This window comes from Eulemur rufifrons, chromosome 7 (assembly GCF_041146395.1).
Source record: "Eulemur rufifrons isolate Redbay chromosome 7, OSU_ERuf_1, whole genome shotgun sequence".
NCBI lineage: Eukaryota > Metazoa > Chordata > Mammalia > Primates > Lemuridae > Eulemur > Eulemur rufifrons.
This window is the reverse complement of record NC_090989.1, coordinates 43,439,045-43,457,865: the sequence shown is the minus strand read 5'-3', so window position 1 is coordinate 43,457,865 and position 18,821 is coordinate 43,439,045. Positions and strand designations below refer to the sequence as shown.

The window sequence follows — 18,821 nt, the reverse complement described above, 5'->3', positions numbered from 1 at the left end:
TAATGGTTAATTGGTTTGGAGACTTCAATTTTTTTTCTATCCAACTATAAAAAATGTTTCTATCTAACTATAAAAAATGGGTTGTATCAAAGCTGTGATGATGAAAAGAGCAGTCAGAGGCTAGCTCTAGGGGTAAAGGGAGAAAGTCATAGAAGAATGCCGGGCAGCAGTATCTGGCGGTGGCAACATGGTGTTTCCAAGCTAGTACTTTTATTAGTATAGAATTATCATTATTTCTTGCATTCTTTCAGGTCTTTTCTTTGTTTTCTTAGCATGGTAGCTAGCATTACTCTATCAGCTAATCACCCTCCCGAAATAAGAGACCCTTAGCCATTTATTAATTTGAAGAGCATTACTATGCCTGTTATAGACGAAAATTTTAAGGGGTAAATTAATTTAGGGGTAAAGTGACCCCTTTACATTTAATTTCATAAAGAAGTCACCATGTTAACTCAACAATGTTAGAATATTCATATTTCTTTGTTTCTTGATAAGCTCTGTAGAAGTAAGTTTGTTTGCCAGACTTCAAACTATACTACAAGGCTGTGGTTCTTAAAACAGCCTGGTACTGGCACAAGTGCAGGGACACAGACCAGTGGAACACAACAGAAAATCCAAATATAAAACCATCCTTATATAGACACCTAATTTTTGACAAAGCAGGCAAGAAAATACTCTGGGGACAAGAATCCCTATTCAATAAATGGTGCTGGAAAAATTGGTTAGCCACATGTAGAAGACTGAAACAGGACCCACAGCTTTCACCTCTCACAAAAATCAAATCACGGTGGATAACAGACTTAAACCTTAGGCGTGATACAATCAGAATTCTAGAAGAAAATGTAGGAAAGACTCTTACAGACATTGGCCTAGGCAAAGAATTTATGAGGAAGACCCCTAAGGCAATCACAGCAGCAACAAAAATAAATGAATGGGACCTGATTACATTAAAAAGTTTCTGCACAGCCAAAGAAACAGTCACGAGAATAAACAGACCACCTACAGAATGGGAAAAAATTTTTGCATACTACACATCAGATAAAGGACTGATAACAAGAATCTATTTAAAACTCAGGAAAATCAGCAAGAAAAAATCAAACAACCCTATCAAAAAGTGGGCAAATGACAGGAATAAAATTTCTCAAAAGAGGATATAAGAATGGCTAACAAACATATGAAAAAATGCTCAACATCCCTAATCATCAGGGAAATGCAAATCAAAACCACAATGAGATATTACTTAACTCCAGTGAGAATGGCCTTTATCAAAAAATCCCTAAACAACACATGTGGGCGTGGATGTGGAGAGACAGGAACACTCATACACTGCTGGTGGGACTGTAAACTAGTGCAACCCCTGTGGAAAGCATTATGGAGATACCTTAAACAGATTCAAGTAGACCTACCATTCGATCCAGCAATCCCATTATTGGGCATCTACCCAAAGGAATATAAGTCATTCTATGACAAAGACACCTGTACCCAAATGTTTATAGCAGCACAATTCACAATTGCAAAGATGTGGAAACAACCCAAATGCCCATCAATATATGATTGGATTAGTAAGCTGTGGTATATGTTTACCATGGAATATTACTCAGCTATAAGAAATAATGAAGATACGACATCTCTATGGTTCTCCTGGAGAGAGTTGGAACCCATTATATTAAGTGATGTATCCCAAGAATGGAAAAACAAGCATCACATGTACTCACCAGAAAATTGGTTTCCCTGAACATCACCTAAATACACGTCTGGGAACGATACCAATCGGATATCAGACTGAGGTGGGGGGTGGGGGGAGGGGATGGGGGTATGCCTACACAATGAGTGCATTGCGCACCCTTTGGGGAATGGTCACGCTTGAAGGTGCTGTCTCGGGAAGGGGGGGTGGGGAGGGGAGGGATATATACCTACATGATGGGTGCAACGCGCACTATCTGGGGAACGGACACGCCTGGAGCTTTGACTTGGGGGGACAGGCGGTACATGGGCAACGTATGTAACCTGAAATTCTGTATCCCCCATAATAAGATGAAATTAAAAAAAAAAAAAGGAATCATGTATGTGTGTGTTTATATACATACATATAAATATTTAAATGCTAAAGCAATGGAAACAAACACAGCTGCCCCTTCAATAAGACAGCTGATTATTGTTAAAAACCGACTTTTATCACACTTGGATTGCTTTGAGAAAGATATGGGGGGAACTGAGGAAGGGCACATTGGTCAAGGAGGTGAGTTTAGGCCCTGCAAGCAAAGATGCCTCTTCATCGTAGTTCATTCATCTCTGTTCCTTATGAATCACACTTGTCCAGTTCTCTCCTGATTTCTTAATACTTTGGAATGAATTGAGTTTATTAATAATGTTTTGTAAATGTGGCATGCTACACCTATAAATAGAGATTCTTCTGAAAACCATTGGCTTTGGAAAATATAATACTCAAATACTTTTTCTCCGTTTGCCAAGGGCTGCAAACTTGTCTTCTCTATAGACCAGCTGGAGAAAGGGAGAAAATATTAGAAACGTGTCTTGAATTGACTCTGTATATGCTTCCCATTCCCCACAAGTTATAGTAGGTCTCTAGCTCAGTGTCATCTTCTGTTCCAAAGGAGAGAAAAAACTGTACTGAAAGAACCAATCCTTCAGGAAAAAGAGCTAGAGAAATAAGCAGTTCAATCCCAGTTTTCCATAGTGATCTCTGCCCATGGGGTTGTATGGTTTAGTAGGAAAAGTGTAGTCTGAATTTTAGCTGTGGGTTTACTAGAGATAAAATTGGGTGAATTATTGAATTTGTAAACATTAAGTTTCCCATCTATAAATTAAGATCAATAGTAGCTACTTCCGAGTTAATGGGAGTTTTAAGTGAAATATTAATTTGGGGTAAAATGCATGGCATACAGTAGGCATCCATTAAATGGTAGCTATTATGGTCTGACAACTAGAGAACAAAGGGAACGGTGGAATTTCCATAATGATAACAGAGCTAATGACTGCTAACAGTTAATATGTGTCAAGCACTATTTTCAACATTGCACACATAATAAGGCAGCTAATCTTTACAACAGCCTTAAGAGTTGGGTAATGTTATAAATTTTTAAAAATTCATTTAGAAAAGAAAAAATAAATAAAGTTTAAATATTTTTTAACAAAAAAAAAAAGAAGTAAGTTTGTTATAACTAAATTTGATACACTCTTAACAGACAGCCAGTTGTACTTTATCAGGCACCCACACTTGATACGTGCTACCAACTTGTCAACTTATTAATCCATAACTTTTAGTCTGCTGTCAAAATTGTATAATTTTTCATGTATACAAATACCCTATGATTTTAAAATGAATTTTAATAAAATATTGGTCTCTAAGCAGAGTTTTAAAACACATAAAACAAAGGGTGCTTTTAGTTTATCCAGCTACTGCCCCTGAAGTTAGCTATTTATTATTTCTGCTTTTTATCAGATTATCAGGGTTTTCTGTTCCTGGTAGGTTGATTTTAGCTGTAGTCAACATAAATCTGTATTTTTTGGATGGAATTCTTACTGCAGGTGTAAATCACAGCACCAATATTTTGCATTAAACATTTGTTTTATATTATCAAGAAAACTCTGAGGTATTCTTTTGTGCCCCTATTCATATCTAGAAGGAATATTTTTTCTCTTTGTAGGAATGATCTGAAGATATTTGTGATAACTGACAAAAGTCTTGGCCAAAGATCAAGGATTAAGAAATAAAACTAATTCTTTTAAATAATTTCATATATTTTATCTTCATTTGCATCTCTGTATTGTCAGTACCCAGCTTATAGTAATCATCCATATATTAAAAATCAATAAATGGTTTTAATATATGGTCATACCAAATCTGTGTATAAAAATAGAAAGCTAAGATGGCAACATGGTTAGACCAGCTAGTCAGGATTCAAATCTAGGTCTTTTGGTGTGGTAAATTTATCATTACTTTAAATATTCATCCATATTACTCTGAAGTGGAGAAGTACTGAATTTATAAAAACAATATAATTCTAATATAGATAGTTTCAATATTAAATTGATAAAATATCACATTTCCATAACTCTAGGTTTATAAAGATTTTTTATATAAATTATTGTGTTACTATATAGAATTATTTTTTCCATGAAAAATTTCTTTCATGGTATAATTTGACTACAGTAAAGGAAAAAGTCTGAGGTAACTCACTGAGTACAAATTTATCATTCACGGCTTTCAGACTGCTTTTATCAAAGTTTGAGATGATTCCATATTCAGAGACCTGTTGATACAGAGAACTAGTGATGGTGGTTATGTTGCCATATAAATTTTGCTGTCGGAGCAGAATCTGCCAGGATCCCTCTCTATCTCAGGTGTGCTTTGTTACATTTAAACGCATTTGAATACACAGTGTATAGGAGTGGCTATTCACAAATCTTGGAAATGATCTGCTATGGTTGAGTTACCTCCCAGTGATTAAGAAGAACAGAGTGAGGATGACAAGGAGAGTGAATCCCCCGACGGCTGCGGTGGCTATCACAAGAATCTGCCCTTGTTCTGCGGCCATGTCAGAAGCTGAAACACAGATACAATATTAAAATTTCCCTGGGTGACATTGCACTATCAAAATTATTTTACAACTTAATATAATAGATACTTGAAAATATAGTAATAGATACCAAACAAGCCAATGTTTTTGGCCTTTATTTCAGTATTTGACATATAAGATTCAAACCCAAATTAAATAAGCTTAACAAATGAGGAATATTGAGGTCATAACCCACAACATAAACCTTTCCTATTCCTTATAACAATATCAATAAGGTAGATGGATTCTTAGCACCCTGCATTTTAAGATTGAGTATGTGTTGCAAAGCGAAAACAGCAAACAACCTAAAGGATTTTGTTTCATATGATGGCTAATTTTATTTCTTCTTAAACACTTTTGCCAATTGACCAGGCTTTATCGACTGTTTTGATATCTGTTTACACAAAGTGGAGAGACTACTGTATAATTTCTTTTAAGAATAAACTTCCTTCCTTATATTTCACAGAGCTTAATTCAAACATTCATGTTATACATTCCTACCTCTACTACAGCACAGGATATACATAGTATTTGCTTAGTAGTAATTGGAAAAATTATATTTTAAAGCTTTCTTTTTTGAAGAAAAGATCAGATAATACATGGTAACAACACATTACTTCTTCATGGACAAAACTGTACCTGAAATCCAGATGGGCTGCATGTTTTACTGATCTCCCAGCAATCTTTTAAAATATATTAGTTCAATTAATTCATTAGCACTTACAATTTTCTGTATTACTAAAGCTTTAATCAGATATAATTTTTATTGGGTGGGATGGGCAATTGCTTAATAATAGAGGTAATAAAACTGAAGCACAGAGAAATTAAAGAACTTGCCTAAACTCACATAGAACTATGACCAGAATTCAGGCTTCTAGACTTTTTTCATTTTCCTTCCTATACTATAACTCACAGTAATCATTCAGTTAATTATCATTATTGTAAAATATTAAATCAATCAGGCCCTTAATATTCCTTAACTTGAATAAAACTTGTTTTAATGTTGACTACTCTCATGACTAATCTCATCAGTTATAGAAAGCAAATTGAATCAAAGTATATAATTGAAAAGCAAACTGCATAATTCTCTACCACAATAACCTATTAAACTCGCGTACTTTAAGGCTTCCATAGAAGTAGATCTTTTTCTGGAAATTAAGTATGTAGTATATTGTGAGCAAATTTATACCAAGAGTAACACATTCTCATAAAAATGACAAATCTACTAGAGAATGTCTGAACCTTAAATGCTATTGTCATGTCAGTAAGAAACCAGTTATAGCATTTAAGAGACTTTTAAAGAAATGTAAATATAAATAAAAACAACAGTCACTTAATGTTCAGTTTTCAGTAAAAGAAATTTATAAAACCTTAGAATTAGGTTTTAGCCACTGTGATTTAATCATAAGATTTTCAGACAATCTACTACAATGTTAAGTTTTAGCTCATAATCTGTGTAGAGACAAGTTAAACAGTTGCATCTTATCCAATAAATAATGTATTAAAGCTTTTTTATTAGGTCTTCACTGAATTTCCTAATCTTCAAAATAGCACTGACATCATGGGAATTAATGTTGTGCTCTAAAATGTTACATTTTCTCATTGAAAATTATTAAATAACAAATTTCAAGAAATAGAAGTTCTAGGAAACAACAGTAACTTTTTGAAGATAAAAAAGATGGCATTTAAAAAAAAACATTATTTACTTAGTGAGACTCTTCCATTTGTGAAATATATAATGTAGTTCAAGAGTTTTGAATCTGGAGCATATATTTTCACAGTAGTTAGGCACCGAGTAATGTATTTGAAACTATGTATTCAAAGTGCAGATGCAGGAGAAGATTATGTAATTGGGTGTCTTTTGAAAATCAGATTACTTTGTTATAGAAAAGTGTTGTTTGAAAAAGTGTTGCTTGACTTAAATAATTACTGAGTAGGCCAGGCGCGATGGCTCACGCCTGTAATCCTAGCACTCTGGGAGGCCGAGGTGGGCGGATCGTTTGAACTCAGGAGTTCGAGACCAGCCTGAGCAAGAGTGAGACCCCATCTCTACTAAAAATAGAAAGAAATTATATGGACAGCTAAAAATATATACAGAAAAAATTAGCCAGGCATGGTGGTGCATGCCTGTAGTCCCAGCTACTCGGGAGGCTGAGACAGGAGGATCCCTTGAGCTCAGGAGTTTGAGGTTGCTGTGAGCTAGGCTGACGCCACGACACTCACTCCAGCCTGGGCAACAAAGTGAGACTCTGTCTCAAAAAAAAATAAAATAAAATAAAATAAAATAAAAAGAAAAAAATAAATAATTACTGAGTAAACTAAGTTTTACTAATATGTCCCCTTTTGCACATTTACATATTTGATTACATATTTGTGAACTTTAACTAAAATGTTAATCGGATAACTGAATATTAACTTGTGATACTTTGAAAAATGCATATTCCTGTGTAATTGTTTCTTAAACCTTTATTCTAGGAATCCTAAACACTCTTCTGTGGAGAATAAAATATATATCATTTGAAAATAAGAGGTTTTAGTGAAACACACTATTATACTGGAAATAAAATGCTATAGATAATGATGAGGCTGAAATGATTACAAATCATCATCAATATCATCTTCATCAACAGTCATCATTTATTTTATAGTAAACTATGCTTAGAGCTTCAAATTCATTATCAAATTTATCTTCACAATGGTCTTGACAGGTAGGTACTATTATTATTCCTAGTTTAAGTGATGATATTACTTTCCTAAGGTTATGCATCTTGTACAAAGGAAGTGGCAATCCAAATCTGATTTACCTATCTCCAAGCTCATGCTATCACGAGTATTTTAAACCACCATTTCTTACCAACAGGAGAATCAACTAAACTCAGCTCTTTCAGTTATCCTAGAATGATCATAACTCTGCTTGACTTTGATTTCATAACTGTAAAAGGAGAATCTTGAATTAAATATTCTTGTCACAATATTTTAGAGTAATTTTACCATGACACTGTGTTAACCATTAAGGCTACAATCTAATATTGGAAAGAACAAGGTGTGCCATATGAAAGTAAGAACACTCAGGACCTGTACTGCAGCTCTTGGTCCTGATAGCAATAATTTCTGCCTTTTATCATATCAGTGTTGGTTCATCACTGAGCTGTGACTTCCTCTCAGAACAAACTCTGAAGCCCTTAACTTTGTTAACAAGGGTCTGTACTATAGGCCTTCAGATTCATCTCATCCTTCTCTAACTATACTCAATGTCCTCCATTTCTCTGAATGAGCCAAACTCTTAATCTCTGGCCAATTCCTAATTACTCCTCCTTTGTGAACATCACATCATTTGGGAAGCTTTTATTTGGTTGGGTTCCCAGACAGATGTTCCCATATACCTTTAAACTACTTCTACCAATAAAACTATCATATTTTACTGAAATTACTTTTTTGTAATCTGTCTTTTCTATTGGACTGCAAGTTCCATGAGGGCAGGAACTTTATTCATCATGGCATCTGTAGTAGGTTAAATGGTGATATTTCCTCTCCAGAACCTCAAAACAAAAAAACAAACAAAAAAAAAGTTGCAGGAGCAATTAAGGATCTTAATCATCCTGGATTGACAAGGTGGTCCCAAATCCAATGACCAATGTCCTTATAAGAGACAGAAGAGGAGAAGACAAAGAGGAGAAAGTCATGTGAAGAGAGATGCAGAGACTAGAGTTATACAGCCACAAGGAGACACCAGACGCTGGAAGAGGCAAGGAAGGAGTCTTCCCTAGAGCCTTTGGAGGGAGCATGCTTTTGGTCTCCAGAACTGTGATCTGTTGTCTTAAGCCACCTAGTTTGTGGCAATTTTTGACAACAGTTCAAGGAAATTATACAGTATCCAACTCACGGGGCTTGATATAGTGGGTAATAGCTAAATAAATATTCCTTTGAATGAATGGACTGAACAATCATCTGCATTGGATGATTCTCATAAAGAAAGGTGAGGAATAATACCCATTACCACCCTCCCTTTGATATGTGAGGAAGATTTACCCTGAGTGTCGCTATACAATATATGTGAAGAGAATACTAACACTAATTTAATCATGATACTTATTTAATCAGAAGAATCCAATTATTCTGAAGACAACACTTTCCTGGAAGGTAGGCGCTACTAGAAAATTCAGACTTCTAGAACTTTACCAGGTTGAGAAGTTAAGCTCAGAAATATAAATCTAAGATTAAGAATTTGTTAGTTCATTCAACAAGTATTTATTGAACAACTATTATGTGCCAGGCACTTGAGGTAGACACGGGATACAATGATGAACAAAACAGACACGGTTACTATGCTGATGGATTTATAGTTCCGTAGGGTAGACAGACACTGAACAAAAAATTATAAGAATAATTATTGTAACATGAGGGAGACTGTAAGGTGTTGGAGGAGAATAAGCAGGCCCTGGCAGTGAGTCAGCGCTCAGGAAGTTTGGAAAATATAATGTATTGGAAGAAGAAGGAGGACGAAGAGAAAGAGATGTTTCCTGGTTAGAGGCCTCACTAATTGAATTCATTTAAATGGACACTTACACAAACAAATAAGCAAACCATGAAATTATCTACCAAACATGAGCCATAACAATTCAGTATAACTATTAATACAAATTTTTCTATTATGAAAACTTAGCTGTAGTACTATCCTATTCATTTTTTAATCTTTAGGAGAAGCTTATTACTCATTACTTTGTAGTAGAAAATATACCCATAGTTTATTTATGTAAGTAGCATCCATTAAGAGCAAACTCTTTCTTAAAAAGAACCATATGAAATCAATGGTAAGAAATGAAATTTATTTGTGACTAGCTGTTCCTTTGCTTAATGGAATGAAGTTGTATTCTTAGAAAAAGATAAGTATAGTAAAATGAAATATTTCATTCTATGCTTTGAAAAGAAGTACACTTCCTTAAGAAGAAGCAATTACCTAAAAAGAATTTTGAAATTGTTACTGAGCAAGGACTAAGCACCTCGCCAGTGCTTGGCCTAAGTTGGGATAACATTATTAAGTGATGTTTGCTTTAGTCGTTTCTATCTAAAGAGAAAAAAATGAACTTCTTGGAATCCAAATACTTAAGAAATAGATTTCATGTCTTTAAGAAAGTGTGAGAGAAAAGCAATTTTGCTATTTTTAACCAAAGAATTTTCTTCTATGGAGGCATATAATTTTGTCTCCCTGTAATCAAGATTATTCTAGTTTATATTTACATTTCAAAGTAAATCTGTTATTTGTATTCTGTGTCATTTTCTGTGGAATAGCTTTTTAAAGTTAACTCTTTTGTGTTATGAATATCTTTTTAATGTTATTGAAGACAGCGGTTACATGATTTTTGAATAAAGCATTTCTCAAAAATGCTGCCCAGTGAAATAAATTGTCGTCATCATTTCACTAAAATGATTTTTTTTAAGTGCAGCACAAATCTCAACAAAGTAATGGACTTACAACACTCAGTAAATTAATTTTAAGGTATACTGACAACAAATACAGGAAAATTCTCCTCTTCAGTCATACATAGAAAACTTTATGAAGACCTAGCAATACATAATGGAGATTAATTTGTATACTCTCAACACTGCATGCTCTTGTAGGCATGAGTATGAAACACAAATGAAAACGGAGAAAATGTTTCTCCTAAATGAACATAATCTTGTGACTTTGGAGATGGTAGTTATTATTTTAGCCACATGAACTTGAGAGCATGGGGTCATACTTGATTTTGCCTTTCCTTACAACTCCAAATCCAGAGTCAAACTTTTTAGCATGTCTTAATTCCCACTTGCACAGCCTACTGTCAGACTTCAGCCCCACAGGACTAGACTTTATTAGGTTGCATTTCCACAGTGTCTCTTCCCAAGCCTCCCGCATTATGGGGTCAGATATTTATTCTTCAAAATACTATTTTAAAATATTCAGAATCTTACCCATTGCCTAAAGGGTAAAATCATCCCTTTCCAGTGGTTACACCATTCTGAGAGCTGTCCAGGCATGAAACCTGGGACTCAGCCCTTACACAATTCTTTCCTTTGCCTTCCAGGTGATCAATCCTGTCATTTCTACCTTTTAAGTATTTCTAAGATTCTCCCTCATTCTCTCCAATTCCCACTGCTATTTTCTTAGTTCAGGTACACATCTTATCACATTTATTTGAAATCAGCTAGATGGCAGCCTTAATTATGTGGAATGCACTTGAGCAGCAGCAAGCAAGGCAAAAAAAAAAAAAAGAAAAAAAGAAAAAAGAAAAAGAAAAGATGCTCTGAAGAGACAGCTTACTGATGCTCACAGGCTGAGTTTAAGAATGCATAGTTTACTCCATAAAAGAGCTTTGAGGCCTCACACTTTTACTTAGGACATATTTATTGATTTCCAAGTTCACACAACAGTACAGTAGCAATAGATTGGAAATCAGGTGGTGGTGGCAGGCTACCTAAAGAGAGAGAGTTGAATAGAAATGCACACTGCTGGTTGGACTGACAGAAGAGATGGGGAAACTGAAAATCTGACATAAGATTCCAAAATGTGCACTTGTCAGGAGGCAGGAGTTTAGGATCTATCAGCCCTACAAAATTCAAGGAGCACCAAATACTATGTTATAATTCAACATATTCATGTGATCACCAAGGTCAATTTAAAAATACTGAGATAAGTCTAAGATATTTTATTTAAAAGACCATGAGTTTGTAGATGCATGATTAGAAACATATTTGATCCGAAGTATTTAAATGTTATAAAAATAATAATACTTTTAAGAACAAACCCCTGGTTGAAAAGTTTAACTATCAAAATTGATTCATTTTCTGAAAGTTTTTTGGCACATCTCAACTACACTATAAGCTTCCTGAGGGCAGGGCAGAATAATATCTTTCAATTTTCTATATTACGAGGGATTAGAATAATGCCTGACACAGCAAAAGTATTAATAAATGTCCAGTGTTCATGAAGAAGTGATAAAGAACACATTCTAGATATAAGGATAAAATGTTCCTGGCTAAAAAATACTTTTTAAATTTAATTTGTGTGGCAATATTAATGCTTCAACATGTCATGTTTTAGTTTCAGAAATTTTCCCTTATGTAATACATTGAATTTTGGAATTTAGTATGTTCAGAGATAAATTAATAGAAAATAATGAGTAAATTTCACCCCCTAAATATTCCTGCCTAGGCTTTGAATAAACTAAATATTTAAAGGAAGAGGTATCAAAATGGTATCATCTTAATGTCTTTCTTTTACACTCATTTAATGTATGTTGCCATCTACCAAGAGGAAAAATACTTCTGAGATTAGAAATAAAAGAGAGCTTAATGTAAAGAGATCTTATGAATCATTTCTGTTGAAGCAGAGACCCTTAGCAGGGAGTATACTTTTTTCAGAAAGTGATTCTTCTACTGCTCTGCCACTTCTCCAGAAACAATGCAATTCAGTACATCAAACTGTGGCTACATCGAGACACCAAAGATTTCCAGATTCACTCTTCTTGATGACCTCAATTTACTTGTCAGATAAAAATGCCAAATGACATGGGGATAATTGGAAAATGTGAGTCTGGTACAACTTGATGGAGAGGCAGAAGCAGAGGCAGGTAGTGCAACATGATGAAACACTTTGTCTTTTTTTTTTTTATAAGAGATTCTTGTGCTCGTTAATGAATGGTTAATATGCCTTGCCACAGATAAGCTTCATGTGACAAATTTCAAAGAATGAAAAAAGCAATTGAGGCATCTAAACACCTGGAACTATTGTCAACATTCTAAATGTCAAAGATTTAATTTATAATTGTCTATTTTTCCTACTCTTACTGGCAGTTGAGATAGGTCTTTGAGAACCTATTTTGCAATTCAAATACTTGTATCTTCATACATACAGGTTTTTAATTATTTTAGGTCTGATGTAGGATAGGATTTCCTTACAAATTTCACAAATTCCCTGGATCACTGACCTGGATACAGTGATGTTCAATTTCAAATACTATTCACTGTGTACCATAATATTAATAGTGGGAATTTGCATCTTGGTAAGCATATCTATGCACTGAGGTTATGGCCTCTTAAAATAACAGTTATTGTGGTTTGAGGTAAAGAGCTTTGTAATTAAATGCATAGCCATTAGGAATGACAAATTTCATACGGCTTATAAACTCAAAGATTTATTTAGAACTTATTTTTCATAAAAATAACTAAAGAATGTAATCTTGATTAAAAAGCACACATTAGTTTATTTAGAAGAAGCTCTAGAAACTTTCTTGAGGAAATTCTCTTTCACTGACTCATTATTCATTCAATAACAACAAAATATCCAATATTAATAATGTGTGAAACTGTGAAATAGAGCTTGGGGAGATGAAGAAAGCTAAAGCATGGTTTCTTGTACTCATTGAAGTCTCTCTTTAGTGAGGGAGATAGATGTGTAAATCTTAATTGTAATTTAGAAACACTGTTGCTAAAATGCAGGTATTTTGAGGGTCATAAGAGAAGATGGGAGAGTGGTAACTTTGACAGGAAGAAGTAAACGAAGGCTTATCAAGGAGAATGTTTCTTAAGCTAAATATGAAATGATTAGAAGAAACTGGCAAGTCACCAAGCTGGTGAGTAGATATTGGGACATTCTAGTTTGAAGAAATATTACAAATAGTATGGAGATGCAAAATAGCACATCTTCAGGAATTGTTTATATGCACTTCAAGACGTCTGAGACATAGACCAAAATGCAGAAGAGGAAGTTGGAGAGATAGGCAAGAAATAGATTATGAAAATTTACACTGACACCAGTTAGCATGCTTGTGTTTTTCTCACGTTATTATTAATACTCAGGTTCGGGAATAGAGTGGATACAGATGTAAATTTACTCAAAGTTGCAATTTTTACTGGAGATATAAACTCTTACAAATATAGAAGAAGACTGCCTAGAGATAAATCCAACAGACAAGAAAACAGAACTTAGACCGAAAAATTACTGGTGACATTGTTGGAGAGCCTGCATTTGGCCTGAATCTCACACCACTCCCTTGGCTTTTCCTTTGCATGAGGTAATAAAGTCTCACTCTTCATTTAGTCAGTTGGGCTTTTGTCATTTGAATTTGAGAGTCTTATTTAATACAATAAGCCAAGAGAAAATAATTTGATTGCATATATATTCTAATATGGAGGAGGGTGGGTAAACAGGTGTTTATATTTACAAACTAGATACTAGTTTTCATTGTTTATTATACTGCTTGAGCTGGACGTTTTCTAACTTTACAATTTTCTTTTTATTTTGATGCTAAACACATCTTTCTGAGTCTGGCCCATAACTGGATGGATAGGATTGGAAGGGTAAGGTGAAATAGAGTGGGATTGTTTTCACATTTCTAAAGTAACCTTTTGCTATACAATGAATATCAAATGTTATCCCAGGAGAGATTCTGATTTCTTTTTCTTAAATAGACTGACAGCTTCAAGGAGGGAAATCAGTCCTGTCTGTCCTATATTTAATGGATCCCATGCATTGATTTAATAAAAATTGCATGAATGTAACAACAAACAAAGAAAAAGAATAAAAACAAATGAGCAGACATTTCTGGCAAGTTTAGCATGACAATGTGTCGAAATCACAATGTGGGAGAATCTGTCCAATTTAAACTTATCTAATTATAAATTCAATACCACCAAAATACTGGAGCTAAATAAATTCCTGCGGAAAGCTTTCACTTAATTTTCACAGTTGTTAATAATACAGATTTGAAGCTACAGTTATCCCTTATTTGGCTTCAGTAGAAGTGTTTATGCAAGCGCATGTAACCATCGATGCCAGGGGACCAATTTCTCTTAGCTTTATGGACCCAAGTATATCCCCTTAAGTAATTTAGGGCATAGGCATCTAACAGGGACCTGCTACTGCTTTGCACCAAAACTCAGTTGATCATCCCTTTAAAATGAGTCAGTTCTAAGGAAAGCTTCCGGATCATTGGTTTTTGTTTTGTTTTGTTTTTTACCTTGACATGGATGGCATGCATTGTTAGTCCTAACAAGGCACACTTCAAAGAATAAAAGAATGGCTTCCCTTTCTACGTCATGAGATGTGCCTATTGTTTTCATATCCAAGTCACATCTATTACTTTTTATTCATAATCTCTTATGCACTAAGACACTTTATAACCAGCCCCATTTAGCAGGCTCACTGGGCGCTCCAGCCCTCTCCGCCCTCATTTGCCCCCTCCACTCTCCCACCAGTGGGAGGGTCTATATTCTTTTTTTTTTTTTCCAAGAATCTTATGGGGGTACAAATGTTTTGGTTACATGAATTACTTTTGTACAGTTTGAGTCAAAGTTATAAGTGTGCCCATCACCCATATAGTGTGCATTGGACCCATTAGGTATGAATTTACCCATCCCCTCCACCCCCTCCCACTTGCCTGATTTCCGTTGAGTTTTATCAACATATGTGCACATTAGTGTTGATCGATTAGTTTCAATTTAATAGTTAGTACATGTGGTGTTTGCTTTTCCATTCTTGTGATACTTCCCTTAGGATAATGGTCTCCAGTTCCATCCAGGTTGTTACAAAAGGCTTGCCATTTTTTTTTTTTATGGCTGAGTAGTACTCCATGGTATACATATACCACATTTTATTAATCCACTTGTGTATTGATAGGCCCTTGGGTTGATTCCATATCTTTGAGATTATGAATTGTGCTGCAATAAACATTTGAGTACAAGTGTCTTTTTTATAGAATGTCTTTTTTTCCTTTGGGTAGATACCCAGTAGTGGGATTGCTGGAGCAAATGGTAGTTCTACTTTTAGTTCTTTGCTGTATCTCCAGACTACTCTCCGTAAAGGTTGTACTAGTTGTTTGAAGCCTGTTCTTAAAAACACAAAACTACTTACCTCAAACAACCTCTAACCAATCATCAGAATCAATTCTGCAGAAATTCAAAGGGAACCTATTCTATTTAAAAAAAGATCCAATCCTATGGTCCCACAAAACTGTGGCTCCACCAATTTTCTCTGATCTTCTCAATTATTTAGGTCATGCTTCTCCATAAGCCACATGTGTGAGGTTTTAGGAATAGCATATTCCTTCAACTTACTACTATTATTTTCAAGAATATAAGATTTTTTGCCTATGCATATTGATCTCCCACTAAATTTTGATTTCATTGCATGGGAAATCGAGTTAACACAAAAATGAGGTTCAGTATCATGATCAGCAAATGTGGGAGTAAATACCCCTCTAAAACTGAACTTAAGGGGAGAAATTTCCTGACATACCTGTTCACCTTGTCATGTAACGTAAAACAGTATTGTGTTTTATTTGTTCACTTTTAAACTAATATCTTCACAAGACAGTACTGATTTTAGACAAAATGGGTATTTGCCATCATGATGGATAGAAAGATAAGCCTATTCCGAGATGCTGATGATATGGGTTTAATTTCTAACAACTAGAATTGATTTCAGGATACAAATAATTCTTCTATCCTTCTGCTGCCAGAATGAATTGAGCAGCGTTAACTTTATCAAAACGAAAATCATTTTCTTTGGCAGACAAAAGGCAATTGATCAAAACTCTACACAACGAGACAAGCTATTTCCATTTTGTACAAGCATATTTTTTCCATAGCTTATCCAGGAAAGCATGCTGCAGAGCTATGCAGTTCAATATAACTTTTTCCATGGAAGCATTACTCCTCAGGTTTCTTTTTGATGACTTGGAACACCTGCTTTGAAAAATGTCCAGGCCAGAATCATCTTTTTTCATGGTATCCTGTGGTGTGGGACTCTGGGCTCTCAATCTAGAGTTTGTCTAGTGATGGCAGCAGATTCAAATCTGCTTCCTAAGGACAATCTGTGCTTTGCTGCAGCCCATTTCAGTGCAAATGTAGAGAGGTTTTATTTTTACCTTGGCAAAAATACCGGTTGGGCTTCTCGATTTTTGTAGCAGAAAGATTTCTATATTTCTTCTCCTTATTTTTATGCCATTTGTATCATCTATTGATATGAAAGTAGGAAATTCACATTCTAAACCCTCATTAAAGACTAATGTCAAAATTCTTAGTAAACATCCTCAGGGGTATCTGTTCAGCCTTGTCTTTGAAAATTGCCTCCACTCTACAATGTAGGGCCTTGGAAGATTATTCTCTCTTGCTCTGGTAGCCAGTCATATGAGTCATATTGGGGATGGAGACCTGACCCAAACTGTACGTACCTCATTTCACCTTCCAGAATCTGGGATTAGGGTTCACAGTCAGTTTGAGAGCTTTTGTGCATGGTTGAAACTAAGAGAAATGTGATTTATAAGCCAGAGACATCTTTTCCTAAAGGGACATAGATGCAGATAAAACTAATCTTTAGAGAGCAAAACAGAGATGAGTGGCTATGTTGATCAAGACTGGCTGTCTTTGTCTTTGAGAGTTTTCCAGTTTCTTGTTTAAATCTTTTCTGAAGCCTGATCAGGAACACTCTTGTATCCCTCTTTGCTTAACCTAGCTTGTGGGGTATGTGATGCCTGCAATCAAATGGTTCTATTAAAGTATTCTAGTTTCAAGTTCCTAAGAGACAAAATATCTAGAAAAGTAATTTGAAGGGTGATTGTTTTCATTCACTTCCTAGGTATAGTTTCTCTTTTAAAATCTGTGTGTTTGTAATGAATTAAGTAACCTTACTTTCTCTTTCCCTTTACTCTCACCATGGAAAAATCACCATCAATCAGTGAAACATTACCTTGGTTTTATCAAAGGTTGTGGTCAGAAAATATCATATGAAAATAAACAAACAACTTCCACATTTGTGGAAGAAACTCTGCTTGAGGCCATTATCCTCAACACCCTCTGTATATCTTTCCTACAGTATTGAATGTGTGATAACTTTTCTATTCTCTGGTTGCTACCGGAAATTTCAGAGGCAGAGAAGGTGCACACATGTGCATCTCTAGTAATAATTATCAAAATGAGACTTTGTTCCTTTTTGTTTTTATAGACCCAATTTTTAATTTCTAGTTCTAATTTATTAAACATTTTGTTTATGTATTTTAAATTGCCTCAAATGTTCTTAGAAAAAAGGGAAATGCAAATAAAAATCAACATTTCTTTGTTTAGTTCATCAAGCTTTCAGAGAATATATCCTTATAAAAATTCAGGGCAATTTAGATGTTATCATATATATGAGGAAAGTCATGCTACTTGCTGCTTAAAACATTAAGCTTTTTTACCCCTAGAACATAAAATTTGACTATCCTTGTAATTCTCTCTTATCCCTATTGAGTGACATTAATGACTTACATTAGTTATATATGTTTGGGAGTATTCTTTTAAACAGGAATTAGCTGTCAATGATATAGAAGGACTCAAAAGGCATTCTGAGCTACAGTACAGAACATGACAGAAAAAAGAAGAATGTGCTACAGATAATTAGAAAGCCCCAAGTCTTTTTGATATGTTCCCACTTGGTGCTCTGTCTGCCAGACAACTTGGATTAATTTGGAATAGCCTTTTTTTCAGTCATTATGCATGATAAAAATGTGATTTTATAAAAGTTCAAATATTCTCAAAACTGCATTTATCCAATAATTTGATGCAAACAAGATATTTTGTGCTTATATTCAAAAAGTAATAGCTTCTAGTTATTAGCCCTTTATCGGATGTGTAAAAGACATGAATTTTTCAAAAGCAGATAGACAAATGTCCAACACATATGAAAAATGCTCAACAACACGAATCATCAGGAAAATGCAAATTAAACTACAATGAGATATTACCTCACTCCTGTTAGAATGACTTTTATTAAAAAGTCCAAAAACAATAGATGCTGGCATGGATGCAGAGAGAAAGGAACAATTTGTAGGACTGCAAGTTAGTATTACCTCTATGGAAAACAGTATGGAGATTTCTCAAAGAGCTGAAACGTAGACCTACCATTTGATCCAAAAATCCCACTACTAAGTATGAACCCAAAGGAAAAGAAACCATTTTATCAAAAACACATCTGCACTCAAATGTTTATTGCAGCACAATTCACAACTGCATAAATGAGGACTCAACCCAAGTATCCATCAATTCATGAGTAGATTAACAAAATGTGGTATATGTATAACAAGGAGTACTACTCAGCCATAAAAAAGGGCGAATTAATGCCTTTTGTGGCAATTTGGAAGGAACTGGAGACCATTATCCTAAGTGAAGTATCTCAAGAATGGAAAAACAAACGCCATATGCACTCTCTAATAAATTGGAACTAAC

The 18,821-nt window shown here is 34.6% G+C and overlaps 1 protein-coding gene across 1 annotated transcript in view; it reads right to left on the bottom strand.

Moving 5' to 3' along the window:
* Positions 1-18,821, bottom strand: part of EPHA6 (EPH receptor A6) — an 884,686-nt gene that overhangs the window by 253,467 nt on the left and 612,398 nt on the right. Inside the window, exon 8 of the mRNA XM_069471955.1 lies at positions 4,459-4,567. Within this exon, the coding sequence (XP_069328056.1) occupies positions 4,459-4,567 (109 nt within the window). The remainder of the gene's footprint in view (positions 1-4,458; positions 4,568-18,821) is intronic.